General features: G+C 38.9%; 1 protein-coding gene across 2 annotated transcripts; it reads left to right on the forward strand.

Moving 5' to 3' along the window:
* The first annotated feature begins 678 nt into the window (after window positions 1–678).
* On the forward strand, window positions 679–17,648 carry SLC30A6 (solute carrier family 30 member 6). Of its 2 annotated transcripts, none has more exons than XM_058801830.1 (14): window positions 679–705; window positions 3,130–3,216; window positions 3,816–3,900; window positions 4,947–4,989; window positions 6,978–7,043; window positions 7,445–7,525; window positions 8,761–8,796; window positions 9,606–9,700; window positions 10,466–10,514; window positions 12,346–12,465; window positions 12,766–12,868; window positions 13,176–13,223; window positions 13,790–13,858; window positions 14,869–17,648. In XM_058801830.1, the coding sequence occupies exons 1-14, from the start codon at window positions 703–705 to the stop codon at window positions 15,364–15,366; spliced, it is 1,383 nt and encodes a 460-aa protein (XP_058657813.1). In that variant the 5' UTR covers window positions 679–702; the 3' UTR covers window positions 15,367–17,648. The 2 variants fall into 2 exon arrangements, with proteins under 2 accessions (XP_058657813.1, XP_058657814.1); XM_058801831.1 differs by lacking the exon at window positions 679–705 and adding an exon at window positions 861–1,074.
* Window positions 17,649–19,190: the final 1,542 nt, after the last annotated feature.

Here is a 19,190-nt window from a genome sequence, read left to right on the forward strand (position 1 = left end):
CGGGGGTTTTGCTGTGGAAAAGAAATGCCTTTTGCAGGCTGTGTCCTGAGGGCCCTTAACGCCGGTACCGCGGCTGGCGGTGGGGACGCAAACCCATCCTCGTGGAATTGCTGTCGTGGAGTATCGTGACAGACTATGACAGACCTAGGACTACGACACCCATACGCTGTGCCACGGGAGGTTTAGGTTGAATAACTAGGAAGAATTTCTTCACAGAAAGGGTGGTTAGATATTGGAATGGCTGCCCGGGAAATGGTGGCGTCACCATCCCTGGAGGTGTTTAAAGGAAAGATTGGACGTGGCACCTAATGCTATGGTCTAGTTGACATGGTGCTGTTTGATCACAGGCTGGATTGTGATGATCATAGGTCTGTGATGGCACCACCGGTGGGAGCCCTTTCCTTGGGCTCTCGCAGGCAGCGGGCAGATCAACGGCACAAGTGCAGGGAGGCGGCCGACAAGACGTTCATGTCCCGAGGCGGACCTCCACCTCAGCCCGCCGGGGAGGAGCGAGGCAGGGGCGGCCCGGGCCCCACATCCCGCGGGATCGGGATTGGGATCGGGACGGAGCCGCAGCCGGCTCCCGGCGGGCGCCGCTTCCGCCACGTGTCCCGCCGGGCCCGCTGGTTGCCGCGGCGACGGGAACCTCTCCCGCCCCTTCCGGCCTCGCATGGCGCCGTCTCTTCCGCTGCGGGGAGTAATATGGTGAGTGGCCCCTGCTGGGGGCAAGGAGGGAAGGGGAAGCAAAGTCGTGTGTGGAACACGGCGTGCGGAGGCTGCTGGAAGCGCCCGCTCCCTCGCCGGGGCGGTGGCGCCGCGGGGCGCCCGGGCAGGCGCGGCCCGGAGCGGGCCCGGGGGCAGCGCGGGTGTCGCTGCCCGTGCGGTGTTTGCTCCCCGGGGCTCTCCGCCCGCCCCTCGGGCGCCGGCACCGCGGGCAGGGCCCGGCCGGGAGCCGGGGCCGTGGGGGCTCCTGTGCCAGAGCTGCCTCTGGAACACCGGGCTGCGGTGTGAGCCTCGGAGTTCTCCTTCAGGGCACGTCGGTCAGGGAGCTGGGACTCGCCGCAGGACAAACAGGTTATAGTGCGCTTGCTCCAGGTGTCGGGGCTGTCACTCTATGGCTCGCTTCCCTAAGACGAAAACCCGATCTTTTGGGCACGACCGCCGCGTGTGCGCGTTCATCTGGGTGGCGAAATGTTCCCTTGTCGTGCTGAGCCCCGCTGGAGTGACTGGAGTGACATGGGTATCCATGACAGGTGCTGTCACCTGTTGGGGCAGACAGCGCCGCTGGCTGCAGGAACACGCCTTGTGGAGCTCTTCTGGCACCTCAGGGGCTGGCTGAGGTGTGGGGCAGAAGCTCTGTGTGTAAGCTCTGGGCAGAGCTGTGGGATCCAGGGATGCCTTCATGCCGAGGTACTACATCTGCTGAGCTGGAGCTTGTCCCGAGTGGGCTGGGGCCCGCCTGAGTTTGCACAGGTCCCCTGAGGCACAGAGTGCACAGCCCTGAGGCACGGCGTCCTTTGTGGACAGGGGTGTGTGGCGCAGTGTGGCTGGGCAGCGCACACAGTGCCAGCAGTGTGGGAAAGCAATGGATGTGAAGGTGACAAGGAGGGCTACGGGCATGTGAAAGGTCGGGAGGGGAAGCCGTGTGAGGAGTGGCTGAGGTGACTTGGGCTGTTCGGCCTCAGGAGACTGAGGGGAGCCCTCACTGCAGTTACAGCTTCCTCACGGGAGTAACAGGAGGGACAGGCACTGATCTCTGCTCTGTGGTCACCAGTGACATGAGAGAATGACTTGGAGTTGTGTCAGGGAAGTTTAGGTTGGGTATCAGGAAAAGTTTCCTCACCCAGAGGGTGGTTGGGCACTGGAACAGCTCCCCTGGGAAGTGGTCACAGCACAGCCTGACAGAGCTCAAGAAATGTTTGAACAATGCTCTCGGGTACGTGGTGTGACTCTTGGGAGTTGGACTTCTGTGATCTTTGTGGGTCCCTTCCCACTCAGGATATTCTGTGATTCTTTGTGATTCTGTAACACAGCAGCTTTCATAAGCAGGCTGTCCACTGCCTGTTAGAAAAGCTTTCTGAGGTGTTCTGGCATCCTTCATGTATCTGTTAAGAATTAAAATTATCATGTAATGATTTGCTAATAAAGAAAAGAGTAAGTGCCCATGTTTTAGCCCAGATGAGCTAAACTTGGGATATGTAGTAGTGCTTAAAGTTTAATTCATGGCACACGTGTATTTCTCAGATAATATGAAATGCAGCTTTGTTGACAAAGTCTGAAAGTTAATTGAATTTATTTCGGTGAAGAGCCCATTACTATATTCTTTTGCCTTCTGCTGGCAGCTAAGGTGTGATAGCTTAAAATCAAGCCTTATTTAATCTGGCCCCAAATTGGTGCAGATGACAGTGGTCTGTCATTACAAGGCCACAAATTTCTATTGCAAATCAGAAGGGTTTTTCACGTGGAAAGCTTACTTCTGTGTGGTCAGAGCAGAGCAGATGATAACCAGAAGCTTGGACCCTCCGAGGAAAGGGAGACAAGTGTCATGGCAGATGAGTTTCTCTGGTGGTCTGCTCCCTGTCTCGCTGGCAGAAGAGCCATGTAGCTTTAGGTTAAGTCACAGCCAGGATTGTTGGTATGTTTCATTTTGTTACTGGCTTTGTGTTCACCACATCACCAGCATTGTTTTTACTTCTGTGGTGGGTTCTCATTTATAGGTCTGTAAACAATATTTCCCTGTTTAATAAATCTATTGCCTTTGGGTGGGAAGTGTGTTTTGATGAAGAAAAATATTTGTGTTTTAAAACTGTCTTGTAGTAGTTTCATGTAAATAAAAGTTAAAACCCCCTCTTTAAGTGATACTTTAGTGTCTCTTCCAGTAAAACTGAGTTCTGGATTATGTCTAAATGAAGCTTGATTCTAAGTAATTTGTCATTTTCTAATATAATAAACCATATGAAATGGTCACCAAAATATTGAGTTTAAAGTTTGTGATAGTTCTGATTAACAAAAAGTTCACCTGAGTCTTTGATACAATTGTGAAAATAGTTCAAAAATGAAGATTTCCTTTTTGCTAATTTAATTATGCTGTAAGTAAAGTTTTTAATTAAACTGTTGGTTTTTTTTAAGGGGACAATACACCTGTTCCGCAAATCACAGAGATCATTGGTTGGAAAGTTAACACATGAATTTAGGTTGGTTGCAGCAGACAGAAGGGTAAGTATTGCTTAAAACAATCATAATTATTATAAAAATACACTATTAACTTAAGTATATTATGAAATTTTTTCTTTGAATTTTTCTAGCTGTGCTTAAAAAATAATTTTAAAGTTGTAGTGCTTCTGTGCGTTGTCTCTGTGAATTAGTGTTTCTCCAGAACTTATATATTTATATCTGATGGGTTCAGTGGAACTGTAAACTGAGTGTGTTTAGATGTTTTTGGGACCAAAATTTCAGCACAAATAAAGGAACCCAGTAATATAAAGTTGCATGAGTTCATATTCAAAAGTCATTACAGCACACAGATGCTGTGTGCTGTAATGAAATGCAAATATTATAGATGGGTGGGGTGTTTTTTAGACCAAAAAGGTATTTTAAGTATGGTGGCATTTATAAATGAGTTTTAAAATAATCTGTAAAGTTTAAAAGACTAAGGGCTTGCTGTTCTGAAATGAGTGGTGAATTTTTGGGAGGGAGGAGAAGCCAGTTCTGTTTGCATGACCAAGTACAGCAATATTGTTTTTTAAGACCAGATAGATAGATTTCTGTCTTGTAAATTTTTGAAGGTATAAATACATATTTATTCTCATCAACAGTCCTGGAAGATTTTACTGTTTGGTGCTATAAATTTAATATGTATTGGCTTCCTGCTCATGTGGTGCAGCTCTACAAACAGCATAGGTAGGTGGCTCTCACGTACTGAAACTACAACAAACTACTGTGTGTTTCTTAGCTTGTGGAGTTCCAGCTGACTGAAAAGCCAAATCCAGTGCTTAATGGAGTTAGGGGTTTGCACAGCCAGGTTCAGAAAGTGCTTCCTTTTGATTTGCCACAGTCAGCTTAGAAAATCAGCAATTTTCACAGACAAGTTTGGAGGGGTGGAAGTCCTTCAAAGTTTGCAGTTTTTCAGTCCTGCTGGTCATTTGCTTCCTGCAGTAGCTTCTTCATCTTTAAGCCTGAAAACAAGTAGGCTTTTGAGTTACTAGTCCTCAGACCTGTTCCATGTATAAGTAGCACCAGTGACATGCAGAGTCCCTTGCTTGCAGTTGAATGAGGATGTTTGTAGTGTGGAAAAGGCTTAAGACTTCTTTGCTTCCAAGGAATGCTCAGCAGTAGCCAAAACACTGGAGTGTTTCCAGCACCTCTGTAGCTGCTGCTGCAAAGCACAGCGCTGTGAGGGCTGCTGGGGAAATGAGCTCCAGATCAGCCAGACCCAGTGCAGTTCTGTGTGCCTTCTGCTTTTGGACAGGGGCTTCAATGTGCTTCCCATCACCTGCACTGGGAATAGAGTGCTGGTTTAGTTTTTAATTTTTGGTGCAGGTTTTCTTGCAGTTTCAAGATAGGTTAGAGATGCAAAACAAGTAAAATATTCAGTTCAACCTAGTTATCACTGCAATAACACACACAAGAGATCTCTTACTTTGGTAAGTGATGTGTTTCTGGAAGATCTCCTGACTTTCCAGTACCTAAATTCCTTGTCACAACTTAGTCACAAATGTGGTAACTGTGTGTCTGGGTGCTTTAGTTGAATTAGGATTGCCATAATGAGCCTGCTTATGACATTAAATATATTGGTGTCTTTAGAATAACAGAGACTTGCTCTGTCAGTAGGGGCAGTTTATGTAGGTAGAAGACTGGAAAGAGCTGCACAAAAGGGACTTGGAATACAAGTGTTTTTTGCATTGAAAAATTAAGTATTAAATTTTAATATTTACTTTTCTTTACAGCTTTAACTGCTTACACATATTTGACAATCTTTGACCTTTTCAGGTGAGTTTTTTCCCATTTTGTCATACTGTTCATTTTGTCTGTATATTTCTATACATTTAAAATTTACTTACAGGTTCAAAGACATGTAACTTATTCTTCAGTATAGAAACAGTCATTGCTTTAAATATAGCTTAAATGAGTATAAAATTGCACACAATAAATATATTGTATTTGTCTGTTTATTAGATGTATTGAGAATGACCATAGCTATATTGAGAATGACTAGTAACTGATCAGTTCAGTCATGGATTTCTCTGTGCAGATGTGTGACAACATAAAACAATATAGCACAAAACTGTTGTCTGGTTGTTCTCTCAGAACATTTTCCTAATGCCATGGTCACTGATTGTGAAGCAACCCTCAGTTTTAACATCAGGAAACAAGAAGCATGTCATTCTATTTCAAAAATATTTCACAAGCTAGATACCAAGTATTCTGCACATAAGGTCATTAGATATTTACAGTGTTTTTCTTGTATTCTAAGAAAATTATATTAAAACAACTTTTAGTATGATAGTTCTGAACACTTGCTAATATTGATAATACAGACATGAAATATATTCAGTTCTAAGATACAGAATGGTAGCTGTGGTTGAGAAATAAAATGTAGGTATTTTAAAAATATTAGCCTACAATACCTTCCTTGCTATCTCACTATCTTATAAAAGAGTCATACATATATCCATTTCTGAGTCATACATATATCCATTACCTACTATAACTTATCTGACTTACAGTAAAACATTCATAAATTACATCACCAAACATGCAGAAACAAAAATGACTTGTTGGGATAGGCACAAAAAAAATTATCTGTGACTGCATTGGCATTAAGTTTAACTCTAATGAATTTTGTCTTTGAGAATTTTGTATCTACTGAATTTTTGTCATCTTGCTCAAAATACCTTTTTCACATTGGGGAAATTGGGGAAAGTGTTGATATTGTACTTCCCACTTGTATGGAATTCTTTTTTCTTTTAGTTTTGGAAGAAGGTGGAACAACCTGTCTTTGGTTAATTAGGGGCTGGACTAGAAGATTATCCTAAGTCACAGCAATCTCTTTCAAGAATTTTGATTTGCTGTAAGGGAGAACAATGCTCAGTAATTCTGCTGCAAAAATCATTTTCTGCTTCTTTTCTTTCTGTCATTGCCTGGTTGCGTATAATAGTCTCACTGAGAATATGAGTTTATGGCTTTGTATAAGAATCAAGTTGTGAGGATGTGATTGTTCATCAGTTGTAGGGATGAGTTCTTGATCCAGTCTGATTTAACATTGTTATTAATTACAAAAGGACTGCATGAAAGCACAGATGGCACTGAATCTATGTGGATTCCAGTTGAAAAAATTATTCTGTAGAGAAAAAATTGTTCAATAGAGGAAAAATAGGCAGAGGAAACTGTACTCATCCTTGAAACATTCTGACTACTACCATGGAGATTCCAAAATAATTGGAATTCTAGATGTTCAGTATGGGAGAAAAATTTGGACAGAACATATCAAGAGAGACCTGTGGCTGTCAGTGAATGGCCAGCTAGATTAGAGCTCGTGTAGGTGAATGCAGCCAAAGAAAGTTCATCTGTTTTGGCTGTGGACAAATTACATAGAGAAATTACACTGTGGAAAAGAAAGGCAGTACTCAGTGAGGCCTGAGATTTACTCTGGAGTACCAAATCTAATTCATGGTATAACTCTAAAGGAAGACTTTAATGGAGATATTTCTTGGCTTTTTCTTTCACTCTTCTGTCTTGCTTATCAGCTTCTTCTCATGTAAGCAGCATTTCTCAGGTTACAACATTTCTAGGCAAGTTCAGAAAGCACACGAGGAGCATTTAGAACATCACTGGGACAGTGATGGAGGTTGAGTTCATGACAAGATGTTGCTGTATTTGTATGTTGAGTTCTGGTGGCTCAAGTGTGTATTTGTAGATTTTGCAGTTTGTAAAGGCTGCTGTTATTGATCACAGTGTAATTCTCCCCTTTTTTTCAGTTTGATAACATGTCTAATAAGCTACTGGGTAATGATGAAGAAACCCAGCCCAATCTATTCATTTGGGTAAGTACTAATAACAAGATACAGTGTTTGATAATAGAGCATTTCATACATTGCTCACTGTCATTGCCTGGATCCCTGAACAGCCATCAGTAATACTCTGTGTGTGAAAGAACCTAAAAGTGAGGAGGGCCAAGGCTTACTGTAAAGAACAATTAAAGAGTAGGGGATGGACAGGAAGAAAAATTAAGAAATGCTGAATTTTAAGGTGTCTCTGATGAGTGGAGTGTTAAAAGAAACTGAAAATAATGACTATTCCATAAGACTTTCAGTTTCTTCCCATCTGTCTGCTGTTGAATTAATTGGAAAAAGTAGGTGTATCCTGCTGGTTCTTGCACAGAAAAGATTCTATTGGATGCATTGTTCAATGTTCAGTGTTTCTAAACTTAATTCTCAAATTTCAGGTTTGAAAGGTTTGAAGTTCTAGCTGTATTTGCATCTACAGTTCTGGCACAGCTTGGTGCTCTTTTTATACTGAAAGAAAGGTAGGGTTATGTATGTTTTCTTTCATTTTATAACATATGAAGATATAGTCCAACTATAGATCAACTAAAAGCACGTGTATTCTATGAGTGCTGTATTTAAAGAGATACTTTAGAAAAAACTTAAAAGATATTAAAAAAATACTGCTAAACCTTACTGCGTGCTTTACATTTACTACACTACATGTAGGCTTTAGATGTAAAGATGGGAATTGATAAATGTTTTTAAAAAGCTTTTCTAGGGAAAGATTTAATGGTTTTAAGAATACTTTTTCCAAAGGTTGTGTCATTAATTTAATGCATTTCCGTATGCATCTTGACTTTCATAAGCTCATGAACAAATAAAAGTTTTTTTGTTTTACTTGTGTTGCTTTTTGAAGTCAAAGTAGCTTCATAATATATCAAGGAGCTGAATGTTTGAAGCATCAACTTCTTCACTCCCTCAAATTTTGCTCAAGTATTAATTTGCCATACCATGTATGCTTGGGAGCATTTCTATTTCAGGAGGTTAGCCTAAAACATTATTCTTGTTTTTAAAGATGAAGAGGCTTTTGTTAACATCTGGAATTTAAAACTGCAACAGTATACCTTCCCTTATTTTATTCAAGTGCCCTATTTTCTGTGTAAAGGGCTCTATTAACAACTTAGCAACTTTATACTATAAGATAAATGTATTGAAGTGACAGTCCACTGGAATGAATCACCCTTTGTCAAAACTTCCAAGTTTTCCAGCATCAATTTTAGGAAATTCCACAAACTTAGCAGGTTTTTCTGTTATAGCTGAAGCTCATTTGTTAACTCACTGATGGGTGAAAAAAGATCTATATCTCCATCCCAATATCCAATGCCTACCTGATTTGACCTTGCATAGTGTGAGGCTGTAAGTCAGGAATTTCAGACTTAGTTTGTTGTGGTCACCAACACGGGTGGTGGTGCCAGTAGCAATATTTTTTTGCATGTTCATTTACAAGCATATTTTTATCATACAGGCAGCATTCATGGTAACTGGCACATTTTGGAAATATTTGGGAAGTCTAAATCACATCTGCTTTGATTCAGTGTTAAATGCTTTCTTTGCTTACAAGAGTTGCTGTGTTTATTTTAGCAATCCATTTTTTGCAGTACTTTATCAGTTTTTGTTTATGAATGGCAGCTAATGCTAAGGAACTGTAAAACATGCTTCGGGTGTCAAGGCTTTACTGTATGAGTATAACTCAGATTTTCAATTATTCTTGTAGTGCAGAGCGGTTTCTGGAGCAGCCTGAGATACACACGTAAGAAATTATTTTGGCATGTCACATGTGTTGTTGTCCTTTTATGTTTCTAATTCATATCTAGCATATATTGTTTATGCAAGTTCTTTCAGTACCAAATTGCTTTTGGTACCTTGGCATTTGTTTCAAACCATGTGCAGGCTATACTGCAAACAGTTCTTTTCAAGGTACAATTGAAATTTAATGCTCATGTTATATCAAATAGTGATCTAACTACACATTGCTGCTTTTCATAGTTCAGTTCCTTTTTTTTCTTGTGGCCTCTTGGAAGGCCTGGTATGTGGAGGGGAAGGATGCTGTGGTCAACAGGGAACTGAATGTTTTGCAAAGAGGGTTCAGACTATGAAGACCACAGGGAGAGGAAAAGAAAGTGTTATGGGGCAAAGGAAGGGGATGTGGCATGTATGATGAAGTAGTTCTAGAAGAAGGCTGGGGGTATATGGCATAATTCCATAGAAAGCTAAGCTGCTTGGCTGTGCTGCTGAGGGGACAATGTGTTTGTATCTTCAGAGGGCAAATATATATATATATGTGTGTGTGTGTGTGTGTGCAAATATGCAGTTGGTTAAGAGCTGTTACTCAACATTATGAGCGTTGTGTGATAACAATAAAGTACCAAGTTCAGTGATCTGGTATAACCCTTACAATGATTATACAGTGCTGATTATTAAGTGTTACACTAGTTTATCCTGCTGGCTTTCAGCCTCAGTGAACACCAAACAAAATATTTTGATAGTGTTACTGGTAGTTACAGCTTGATGATGTTCTGTGATGATGAGAAATTAAGACACCTTTTTTCCCCTCCCTAGGGGACGACTGCTGGTTGGTACTTTCGTGGCTCTCTTTTTCAACTTATTTACAATGCTTTCCATTAAGAATAAGCCTTTTGCTTATGTCTCTGAAGGTATGTGATAAATTAGACTGTAACAATAATTGAGAAAAAATGTTAATGTTCCTATTTTTATCAAGGTATAACTTGTCTGGTAACCTCCTTAACTAGTGGTTGTATATTACTGTTACCTCTGTTAATGTAACTTTGTGCAGTAGAATTGCCATCTGATTTTCAACTCCACTTTGCTTATAAGGCTCTGAATAGTCTGAGGTAATTAAGGTGATATTATTTTAATGCTGCAGTATCCTATCCTTTATTTTCAATTTTTTCAATGAAACCAGTGAAGGTCATGTGACAGATACCAGAACTTTCAACACATTTTATTGATGTATTAATGGATTAAAATATAAGTTAATGCAATAGTTCTTTTTTCCTTTTCATTGGTAAATGAAAAGCTCTTTTACCTTTTTCAGTAAGTAGGTTTGCACTCATTCCTGCAACTGTAAATTGTTCTGTTGTAATTGTCCTGTAAATTGTCCATAGTTATAAATATCTGTTTTACACTATATTATATAAAAGATAATGGTTATAGGCTGCAATTATATTTGTATTTAATCAGTTCAGATTATTATAAGAGATGGATTTTGTACTTGCTGCCTGGAAAACACAGATTTGGGTCTGTTTTCAAGTGCCAGGGTATCTGTTGAGATATATTTATTCATTCACACTGTATTTATTGAATTCTTCCCTTAAAATAAAACTTGTGTGTACTTTAAAATGTAGTAATTTTAAAGTGGTAATTAAAATTGTAACTTTATTACCTTCTTTCTTTTGCAGCTGCCAGCACAAGTTGGCTTCAGGAACATGTTGCAGATCTTAGTAGAAGGTGAAGCTTTATATTGTTTTCAAAATCATTAGCTTTATATTGTTTTCAAAATCATTAGCTTCTGGAAGGCAGTGTTGGTTTTGTTTGTATAATAACGTTTTGGAGGGATATTGAGGCATAAACTTGTATTAGAGCTTTTAAAATAGCTTTACCTACTGCAGGTCTCATGTATGAACTCTGGAGCAAACATTGTCTCCCATATTTCCCAGATACATCAATCTAACAGAAATACATATTTCTGGGTATCTTTTCTTTTGAATATGTATGTTCAGTACATTGTATGTGATTCTCTTTGGGTGAGAATAGGAAAACTAGCATTGTCCTGTACATACTCGAACTGCATTTCACAACATGCATTACCAAGTGATATATTTTGTAATAATTTATGTTTATTTACTTTGTGGGCTGAACAAATGTTTCAGATGGTTGAGTTTAAATATGATATATGAAACTGGTTACTCACTGAACCATAGCTATGAAAATCCCTCACCTGTCCAGCAGGAAACTGAAAAGTCTGTGTCTTCCAGGGATATAAGCAGTGTTGTTCATTCATCTTGTCTGTTAACTGTCTTGTTTGTATTGGATATCTGAATGCAAGATAACATTGTTTGCAAATAGTTTTGTCAGATGTTAGGGAAGTTTATTTTAATCCATACATGTTTTTTCCAACTATCTGTCAGTATCAAAAGAAAAATGTTAAACCAAGTCGTGAAACGTGTTAAGTATGCTTCAAAACCCATCTGTTTCTGCATCTTGTGATCTTTTTCACAGTTAAGGAGAGCAGAGAATGCTGACTTGGTAACAGAAGAATTGATTTTATATGGGTGTGAGATGTTACATCATCAGAACCAAAATCTGTGAAATAGTTTTGGAAGACTAATAATTAGGTTTCCAAGTTTTATTAAAAAAAAAAAAAAAGATAAAAGGTGGATACCAATCACAGATAGTTCCACAGCTTCCCTTTTATCAGTGTAGAAACACAGTTTTAAGGGGAAGGACACTGATGGATAACTTGAAGGAGTCCCAGATCAAGAGTAGTATTATTTCTACTGGGTTTTGAGATCACCTGTATAGAGTTAAGCCAATATGAGTGAAGCCCCATTGAATTAGTATGTATACAGCTATTTCAGATGTGCTATGTGAAGCAGTGCTGATTTAAAAATATCTGCACCTGTATATAATTATGTTAATTAAAATTCTTACAGAAGCAGGCCAGCACATGATGTCTAAACATAAGTTGGCTTTAACCATAGCAACAAAATATTTCATGTTGTCTTTGCCTTGAAATTTTCCAGGACGTGACATGCACTTACATTCACTGGAAAGTACAAAAACTCATTTCTCTCTTCATACTCCTGTTGACAGGAAATAGCTATAAATAAGTAATTTTCCCAGCATTCCCTCATGCATTTTTTTGGTCTCCTCTTATTCAACTAGCTGGTCTTCTTCCTCTTTTCAGACTCCATGAATTAGTTAGCTTTGACTTTAGGACACTTTGCCACACCAAGGTGGCAGATGGATTGAAGACAGGTGATACTCAAATCTCTCACTGTGTACATCTCTGTAATACCAGTATTGAACCCATGAGGCACTTGTGTTGCAGACAGCTGATAGAGCTATATCATAGAGTTGTGTTCCCACAAAAAACCACTTGGTTAATTTCTGCTGACAGCAGCCTTTGAGCTGATTTAGTGGGGCCTTTTCAGTGCTCATCATGTGCTATGACTGCCGGGTGTGTTAGAAGTTAAATGCTAAATGATGGGTGTACTTTTGGAATTTCAAAGTAGTGATGAAGAGCTGGCTGACAGCTGCTTTTTCTGTTTTGTTGCAGTATTTGTGGAATCATCCCAGGATTGAGTAGCATCTTTCTGCCACGGATGAACCCTTTTGTCTTGATTGATATTGCTGGAGCTCTGGCTCTTTGCATTACATACATGCTCATTGAAATCAAGTATGTGCAGTTGTTGTTTTAAAACAGTAGCTCTTTTTGTATCCAGTCTGTGGGAAAATACATTTTTTGCATGAGAGGAATGATCTGATGTAGAGCTGCATTTTGTATGAATGGCATTGCAACTCTGTGAATGAATCTGTCTGCTGTCCAAGATGAATGAGAGTTGAAATGAGATTAGCATGTGTAAAAGTTTGTAAGTGTATATAATTTAAAAGAATGAAAAAAGAATCATAAGTAAGTTGTTCTGCCTCTCAAAAACATAAATACCAGCGTTTCTTTAAAATGGCTCTTTCTCCCTAGCAACTATTTTGCTGTGGACACAGCCTCTGCTATAGCAATTGCTTTGATGACATTTGGTACCATGTATCCCATGAGTGTCTACAGTGGGAAAGTTCTACTCCAGGTAAGGCAGCCTCGCAAATCAACAGATTTTGTGGTTTTGGTTTTGTTAAATGGCCTTATTAAAAAAAAAAAAACAAACAAATAAAACCCTTGAAATCAGTTTTAAGCTTGTAGATAGGAAGTGTTCCCATGGGAATTTGTGATGTGGTACAGGAATATTAAAGGCTGTGCAAATATGCATCACAAAGTCATAAGAATTTGATGAAAATGCCATTGTGTGGGTAGACCAGACTTAAAGGCTCTCTTACTTGAACAGGGCCAGTTAATCTTTATTTTAACTGTGTTTTCTTTTCTTCTTCTATTTGAAGACAACCCCACCTCATGTGATTGGCCAGTTAGATAAACTTCTTAGAGAGGTAAGTCAGTATAATACACAGCACAGTGTGTACAGCTAATGAGCATTCAGGAATGTGAAGAATTCTTCTGACTAGTCCAAGAAGTTTGCTAAAAATATTTTTTAATATTTTTTTAGCTGCATGTAGAAAATAGGAATCTTGTTTTCCAAGATGAATAGTGTCTTTTAGGTATCTGGAACAAATCTGTCTAAGTAGTGCAGACTGTTTTTATTTAAATTTTAGCTACTATTTGAAGTGGTTGACAAATGTGAGTTGAAGGAGGAAAAGGAGTACAGGCAGCTGTTGAATTACAGCATATCAAGTTGAGAACATACTTCAGTTTGGCAGCAAGAATTACTTGAAATAGGTTCCTTAAAACTTTTTTGATGGATTTGGATGTTTAAGGGTAGCAAAAGTGTGATAGATAAGCATTAGTGACATTAACAGACGTCATTTGTTCTCTGTATGGAGCTTTTATTTCACTAGTGAAAATTATTTGTTATTCAGTTATGCATAAAAATACATTTCTAAAGGGATTTGAAGCTTCTAATTTCTTTTCATATTTGTGGATGTTTGTGTAAAATTAGGTTTCAACTTTGGATGGTGTGTTGGAAGTTCGAAATGAGCATTTCTGGACATTAGGTTTTGGCACTTTGGTAAGTTATGCCTTTATTATCTTCCTAGCCTTTGTTGTGAGATACTACTTAAATTTTTTAATTTACATAAAGATATTTCTTCTGAAATACTAACTGTAAAAAAATTTGATGGAGTCAATACTCAGTCTGTTTGCTTTATTGCAAAACTTCTCTTCCTCTGTCCTTTACATTTTTTAAAGCTTTGTTGTTGATTAATGTTATTAATGTATACTGCAGTTCTGGCTTAATGCATACATTTTGGCAACCGTAGAATTTCTTTCATATTTTGGAGTGAAGAAAATGACAAACAATGGAAAAAACATTTTTTGAAGTGGTTTGTTAGTGTAAATTGTCTAGGAAGAGAGAAAGAACTGTTACCCTTCAAGCACCAAAGCTCTACAATAGACAGTAGAATCATATGTTTTCAGCATTTCTAGGGGAGAAGGTAGAGCAAAATAATTACAGTTGTGTACCAGTAATTCTGTAAGCTTAAAGAAATGAAGGGATATTTTTTGTGATACAGAGTGATCACACAGAACTTGGTTATTCCTAAGCTGATGCAAGTATTTTGTGACAGCTGGAAAATTAAGAGTCTTAGAATATTTCTTCACTGCTTTCTTCCAGTATGCTGCCCTTCTTAAAACAGCAATAAAGGCATTTGTTCTCTATTTCTGATGTAAAAACAGCTTTCAGTTTACTTTCTGTCACTTATGCCTAAATTTGCATTTTGTTCTTTTGAGCCATTTTTCTCCCCCAGTTGTTGCCTTTCCTGCCAACACATGTTTTAGTGTATAGGTTGGTTCTAAGACTCACTTTTCCTGAGTGAGGATCTTGCTGTGTTCATAAGAGACCAACACATTAGCAAAGATCAAAATGTATCCTGCAATAAGGTTCTTAATTTAGTCAGTAGTTTCCACTGCAAAAGGTCTTTGTGTAATTCTCTACAGGATGATTTGCCTTTTCTTGAATGCATGTGGGGAATCTTTATTGGAGTCATAATTAACAGCCATCTTGTTTTTATCACTTTCTAGGCTGGATCGGTCCATGTCCGAATTCGGAGAGATGCAAATGAGCAAATGGTCCTTGCCCATGTCACTAACAGATTATACACATTGGTCTCTACCTTGACTGTTCAGATTTTCAAAGATGACTGGATCAGACCTACCTTATCATCTGTGCCTATTGCAAACAACATTCTGAACCTTTCGGATCATCACGTTATTCCAATGCCGTCTTTGAAAGCTGCTGACAATTTGAGCCCTGTTACCTCCACTCCAGCTAAGCCCAGCAGCCCACCACCAGAATTTTCTTTTAACACACCAGGCAAAAATGTGAGTCCAGTCATCCTTCTAAATACTCAGACAAAGCCCTATGGATTGGGCTTTAATCATGGATCTGCACCCTACAGCAGTGTACTCAGTCAAGGACTTGGAATACCAGGAATTGGAGCAGCTCAAGGATTCAGAACTGGTTTTGCAAATGTCCCAGGCAGATATGGAACAAACACTCGTGGTCAGCCCCGACCGTAATAAACACCATTATTTATTATACTTAAGGGTATTGACTTAATTCTTTTATTACCCAATTTTTATGAACATTTGGAATGTCACATCATTCTGAATGGCTGGGAACAAGTGCATTGTTCATATTCATGAAGTGGTTAAAAAGCAGTTTTTTCCTTCGCATCAGCAGTAGCCTGTGTAATGCCACAGATATTTTGCAGATTTACAATACTTTACAAGTAGTTTTTATAGGGTGTCTATTTCTACTCATCTTTTTTATCCACTTTTCTTCATTTATCCAAGAATGTATTGAGATGCAGCACAACGCCATAAGAGAATAAAATTGTGACCAGGTAGCATTTTTTTTTTTCCTAATGAAAATTACTGGATGCTGAATAGCAGAGTGTAGGAAATGGCAGAAATACAAGTCCCAATTTTCAGACATGTTTGATTGCTGTATTAAGCCATGTTTGGGCCAAATCACAATTAGTTTTTGGTTGCAAAAATCCATCAAATATTCATGTTGTGGCCATTGCGAAGGCAATCTGGCGTTTCAGATTGTAATTGATTTTGCGATACCGTGTTTTTACATTTTTATTGATGCTTTTATAGAAATTCAGATGGTTCAGCAACCATTTTCTAGTTGTAAGTATTCCATACTCATCTCTGATATTTCTTACTTTTTGGTTTAACTGCAAAATTATTTAGCAATATACTGGGAAATAAAATACTTAAAACTTAAGATTTTACAAGCACCTCTTTTTTACCCTATTAAGGATACAGAACAGATGACTGTTGTTTCTGAAACCAGTATTTAATTTTTGACTATGGGGAGTATTCTGTGATTTGATTGTGACTTTGTATTTTCCTCTTTGTATTTTTTAATAGTTCCAGGGGGAAAAGTAATTTATTTATATTCCTGGTTTAAATCCAGAGTACAGGATCACTGAGAGTTCATAGTCACTGCTGGAGTGCTTAACCTTTGGGGCACATTTGGAACAAGACCACAAGAAAAAAAATGTGCTTTTGTATTACTGTTCTACTGTACATTGAGCTGTCTGCATTTCTCCAGGGCCTTTCTCAGAGAGCTCTTCCCTCCCTCTCATTGCTGTCTTTTCCTTCTCTGCTCTGAGAACAGGGAAAGGCCTTTTAGAAATACTTCAGGTTTTTTTTCTGTTCCTGTGTGCAGTATCTACATTACAATTGCCCCTCTGCACATTCTTCTGCATTTCTTGGCTGTCTAGGAATGGGTTGCTCATTCCTGTTGTTCCACTTGCAACTCAGGGTGCTATGTATTGGCTTCCACCTTGTTCATCTGTGTGCTAAGTCAGTGACTCCACTTCTGTGAGGTGGTTACATGGAGCTGTAGTATCTCAGGGATTCCAAAGATACTATGTTACCTGAAGATAATTGCTTTGATGAAGAAATCTTTCTTATGTAGATCTGAGTGGAGAAAACAACGTTCATTTTAATTTTAAAGATGTGTGGCCTCTTCACTGGCTGAGGACTTATTTTTCTTTTTCTGTGTAAGAATATTTGTATTTTTTCCCCCTCTCCATGACCTGTGTTTCTTCAGCCAGTGCTGGGAGGAGGGAGTCATTCTTGCAAAAGCGAGGTGACATTCTGCATGATGGAGATGTATCTTTTGGGGATGTTTCAGGCTGAGGGTGGTGCCCAGGCTGCCACTGGGATGCTGTCCATGTAAGTACAAGTAGGGAATCGAGTTCTGTACTTCATTTGCAGCGAGAGTGAAAATTTCATTGCTCTGTTAGGAAATGTAATGACCTGGCAAAGTTCCATTTAAAGATTGCAATGAAGTTACAATGATTGGCTCTGTTTCTGTGAGGTCAGTATTAACTCAGTATTAACTGTGGTCCATTATCCTTTCTTTCTGTGAGCCTATTACATGTGCCGTTGCTGCATGGAAATTCACTGAAGTACAGAACACTTGAACAGATTCCCTGTACCTCTTGAGTGGTGAATTAGACTGCACTTTCTACAGCATCTGCAACACCTTAGAGCCAGCAGAATGTTTACAATACACTACTCTTGTGTGGCCTGGTTAACAATTGTTCCTTACTCCAGTTTCATAATCACTTGATATCACTTTTTCTGATATTTTCAATACATTGTATTATATTGAATGCATGCTTACTTGTTTTCAGTAGAAAATTAAATATCCATTTTATTAAAAAATGAAGCTGATCTCTGATTTAAAATGAGAAGGGAGGGTGAGAATCCCAGAATTCTGAGTGCAATATAATCACTTTAACAAAAATACTTTTTTGAGTGATTGTTTACAGCATATATCATATGTGCAGATGATAAAGATTCTTTTAGATTTTAGAACAGCTTTTTAGCTGCTTTATTGTTATGAGTATATTAGAACATTTGTTAAATCAGCACAGAGTAAAATGTCTCCTTTTATATGAGGAAAATAAAATCAGTGTAATTTGTAAACGACAAGGGAAAAGTGGTAATTTGTGTACAAGATTTTACAGTTACCTTTCTCTATATTTGTTTAAGTGATGCTCTCGGGTGATACTTCAGTCTCAATGAGCAGGTATATGAAACTTCAGATCTGTTTTGCTGGGTCTACTACCAGGGTTGACTGGGTCCTTGCAATAATTCTATAGAAAGTGGTTTTTTGTACATTTTGCCTTTTCTGTGTAATGCTGTTAGGTGGTCAAAATCTAAATATTTATTTGATACATAGTGAATAAGAATTGATAAATTATATCATCTTCACTCCTAATGCTAGGAGTGCTGTCTCAGCTAGAGAGAAAAGAAGACTGGTTCTTGCTGTCATTTCTGTCTGCCAGAGGATGTGGCATTGTTACCCCCTTAAGTTGTTCCAGCTGTGATTGCACAGGACCACATCACTTGTAGGTAAATGCATCCAGCTTTAGAGAGTTTGAGGGGCATGTACCGTTATCTGCCTTCAGAGTCTTGTGAGAAACTGCCTTGTCCTGATACAGAAGGAGCCAGAGCTCCTATCACAAGACAAATAACTACCATAATATGGGGGTTTTTCAGCTTTACGTGTTGAGTGACGGCTCTTGAGTTCATTCCGTTCTGCATTCCCTTAACCCTGGTGATAACCACAGACACCTTTGGCACACAAAGCCAGTGACAGCCTTTTGTGGCTGGTAAACTGATTTTTATTCCCTTCCCCTTGACTGAGATGTGACAAATCCTTTTCAAGGTGAGAACCTGTGCAGCAATTCCTCTGATTAGATTAACTGAAGTCTTCTATTGATTTCTAACCCTTGCTGCCACCATACAGCAGAGGAAGAGAAACTATCCAGCCATAGGTTTTTCAACACAAAGCCTCCCTCTGAATTCTGGACTGATTATCTGTCCTGTGCTTGTCCAGACCCAATGGATCTGGATATTTAGTCATATGCAGTGTTGAAACTGAGAGTAGAAGAGATACCAGTCCTGGTCTCTTCACTTTATTTTTTGTTTTCTGGGCATTTTATGAAATAACTTTGACTTTGTCCTACCTGCTTGTTCTCCACTGCCTTGGTAGCAATGAAAATCAACCTTGTGCCATGTCTGCCTTGCTGGCTACTTCTTGTGCTTTTAGGAACTTAGATTCTTGGATTCACATGGTTACTAGCTTGATGTAAGTTTTCCTTCCAGCAATTATTTTTTAAATGAATGATGGATCATAGAAATTGCTAAGATGATGACCCATCACTCTGTAACTAAACTTTTCCAGGGCTAGCATCCAGTTAGGAGATGGCCTTTTTTTCCTGTACCAAAAAAACCCCAAATGAAATCCAGGAAGGGAAGAAAAAAACCCCGAGCATTTTCATGTTTTCTTCATATTTTGAGAAATATTGAAT

Source organism: Ammospiza caudacuta, chromosome 3 (assembly GCF_027887145.1).
Source record: "Ammospiza caudacuta isolate bAmmCau1 chromosome 3, bAmmCau1.pri, whole genome shotgun sequence".
Taxonomy (NCBI): Eukaryota; Metazoa; Chordata; class Aves; order Passeriformes; family Passerellidae; genus Ammospiza; species Ammospiza caudacuta.

Bases quoted from the DNA above. Each gene is read 5' to 3' on its own strand.
- SLC30A6 (XM_058801830.1), top strand. The intron at 8,797-9,605 runs GTAAGAAATTAT...TCCCCTCCCTAG, and splicing joins GAGCAGCCTGAGATACACAC to GGGACGACTGCTGGTTGGTA. The intron at 9,701-10,465 runs GTATGTGATAAA...TTTCTTTTGCAG, and splicing joins TTTTGCTTATGTCTCTGAAG to CTGCCAGCACAAGTTGGCTT.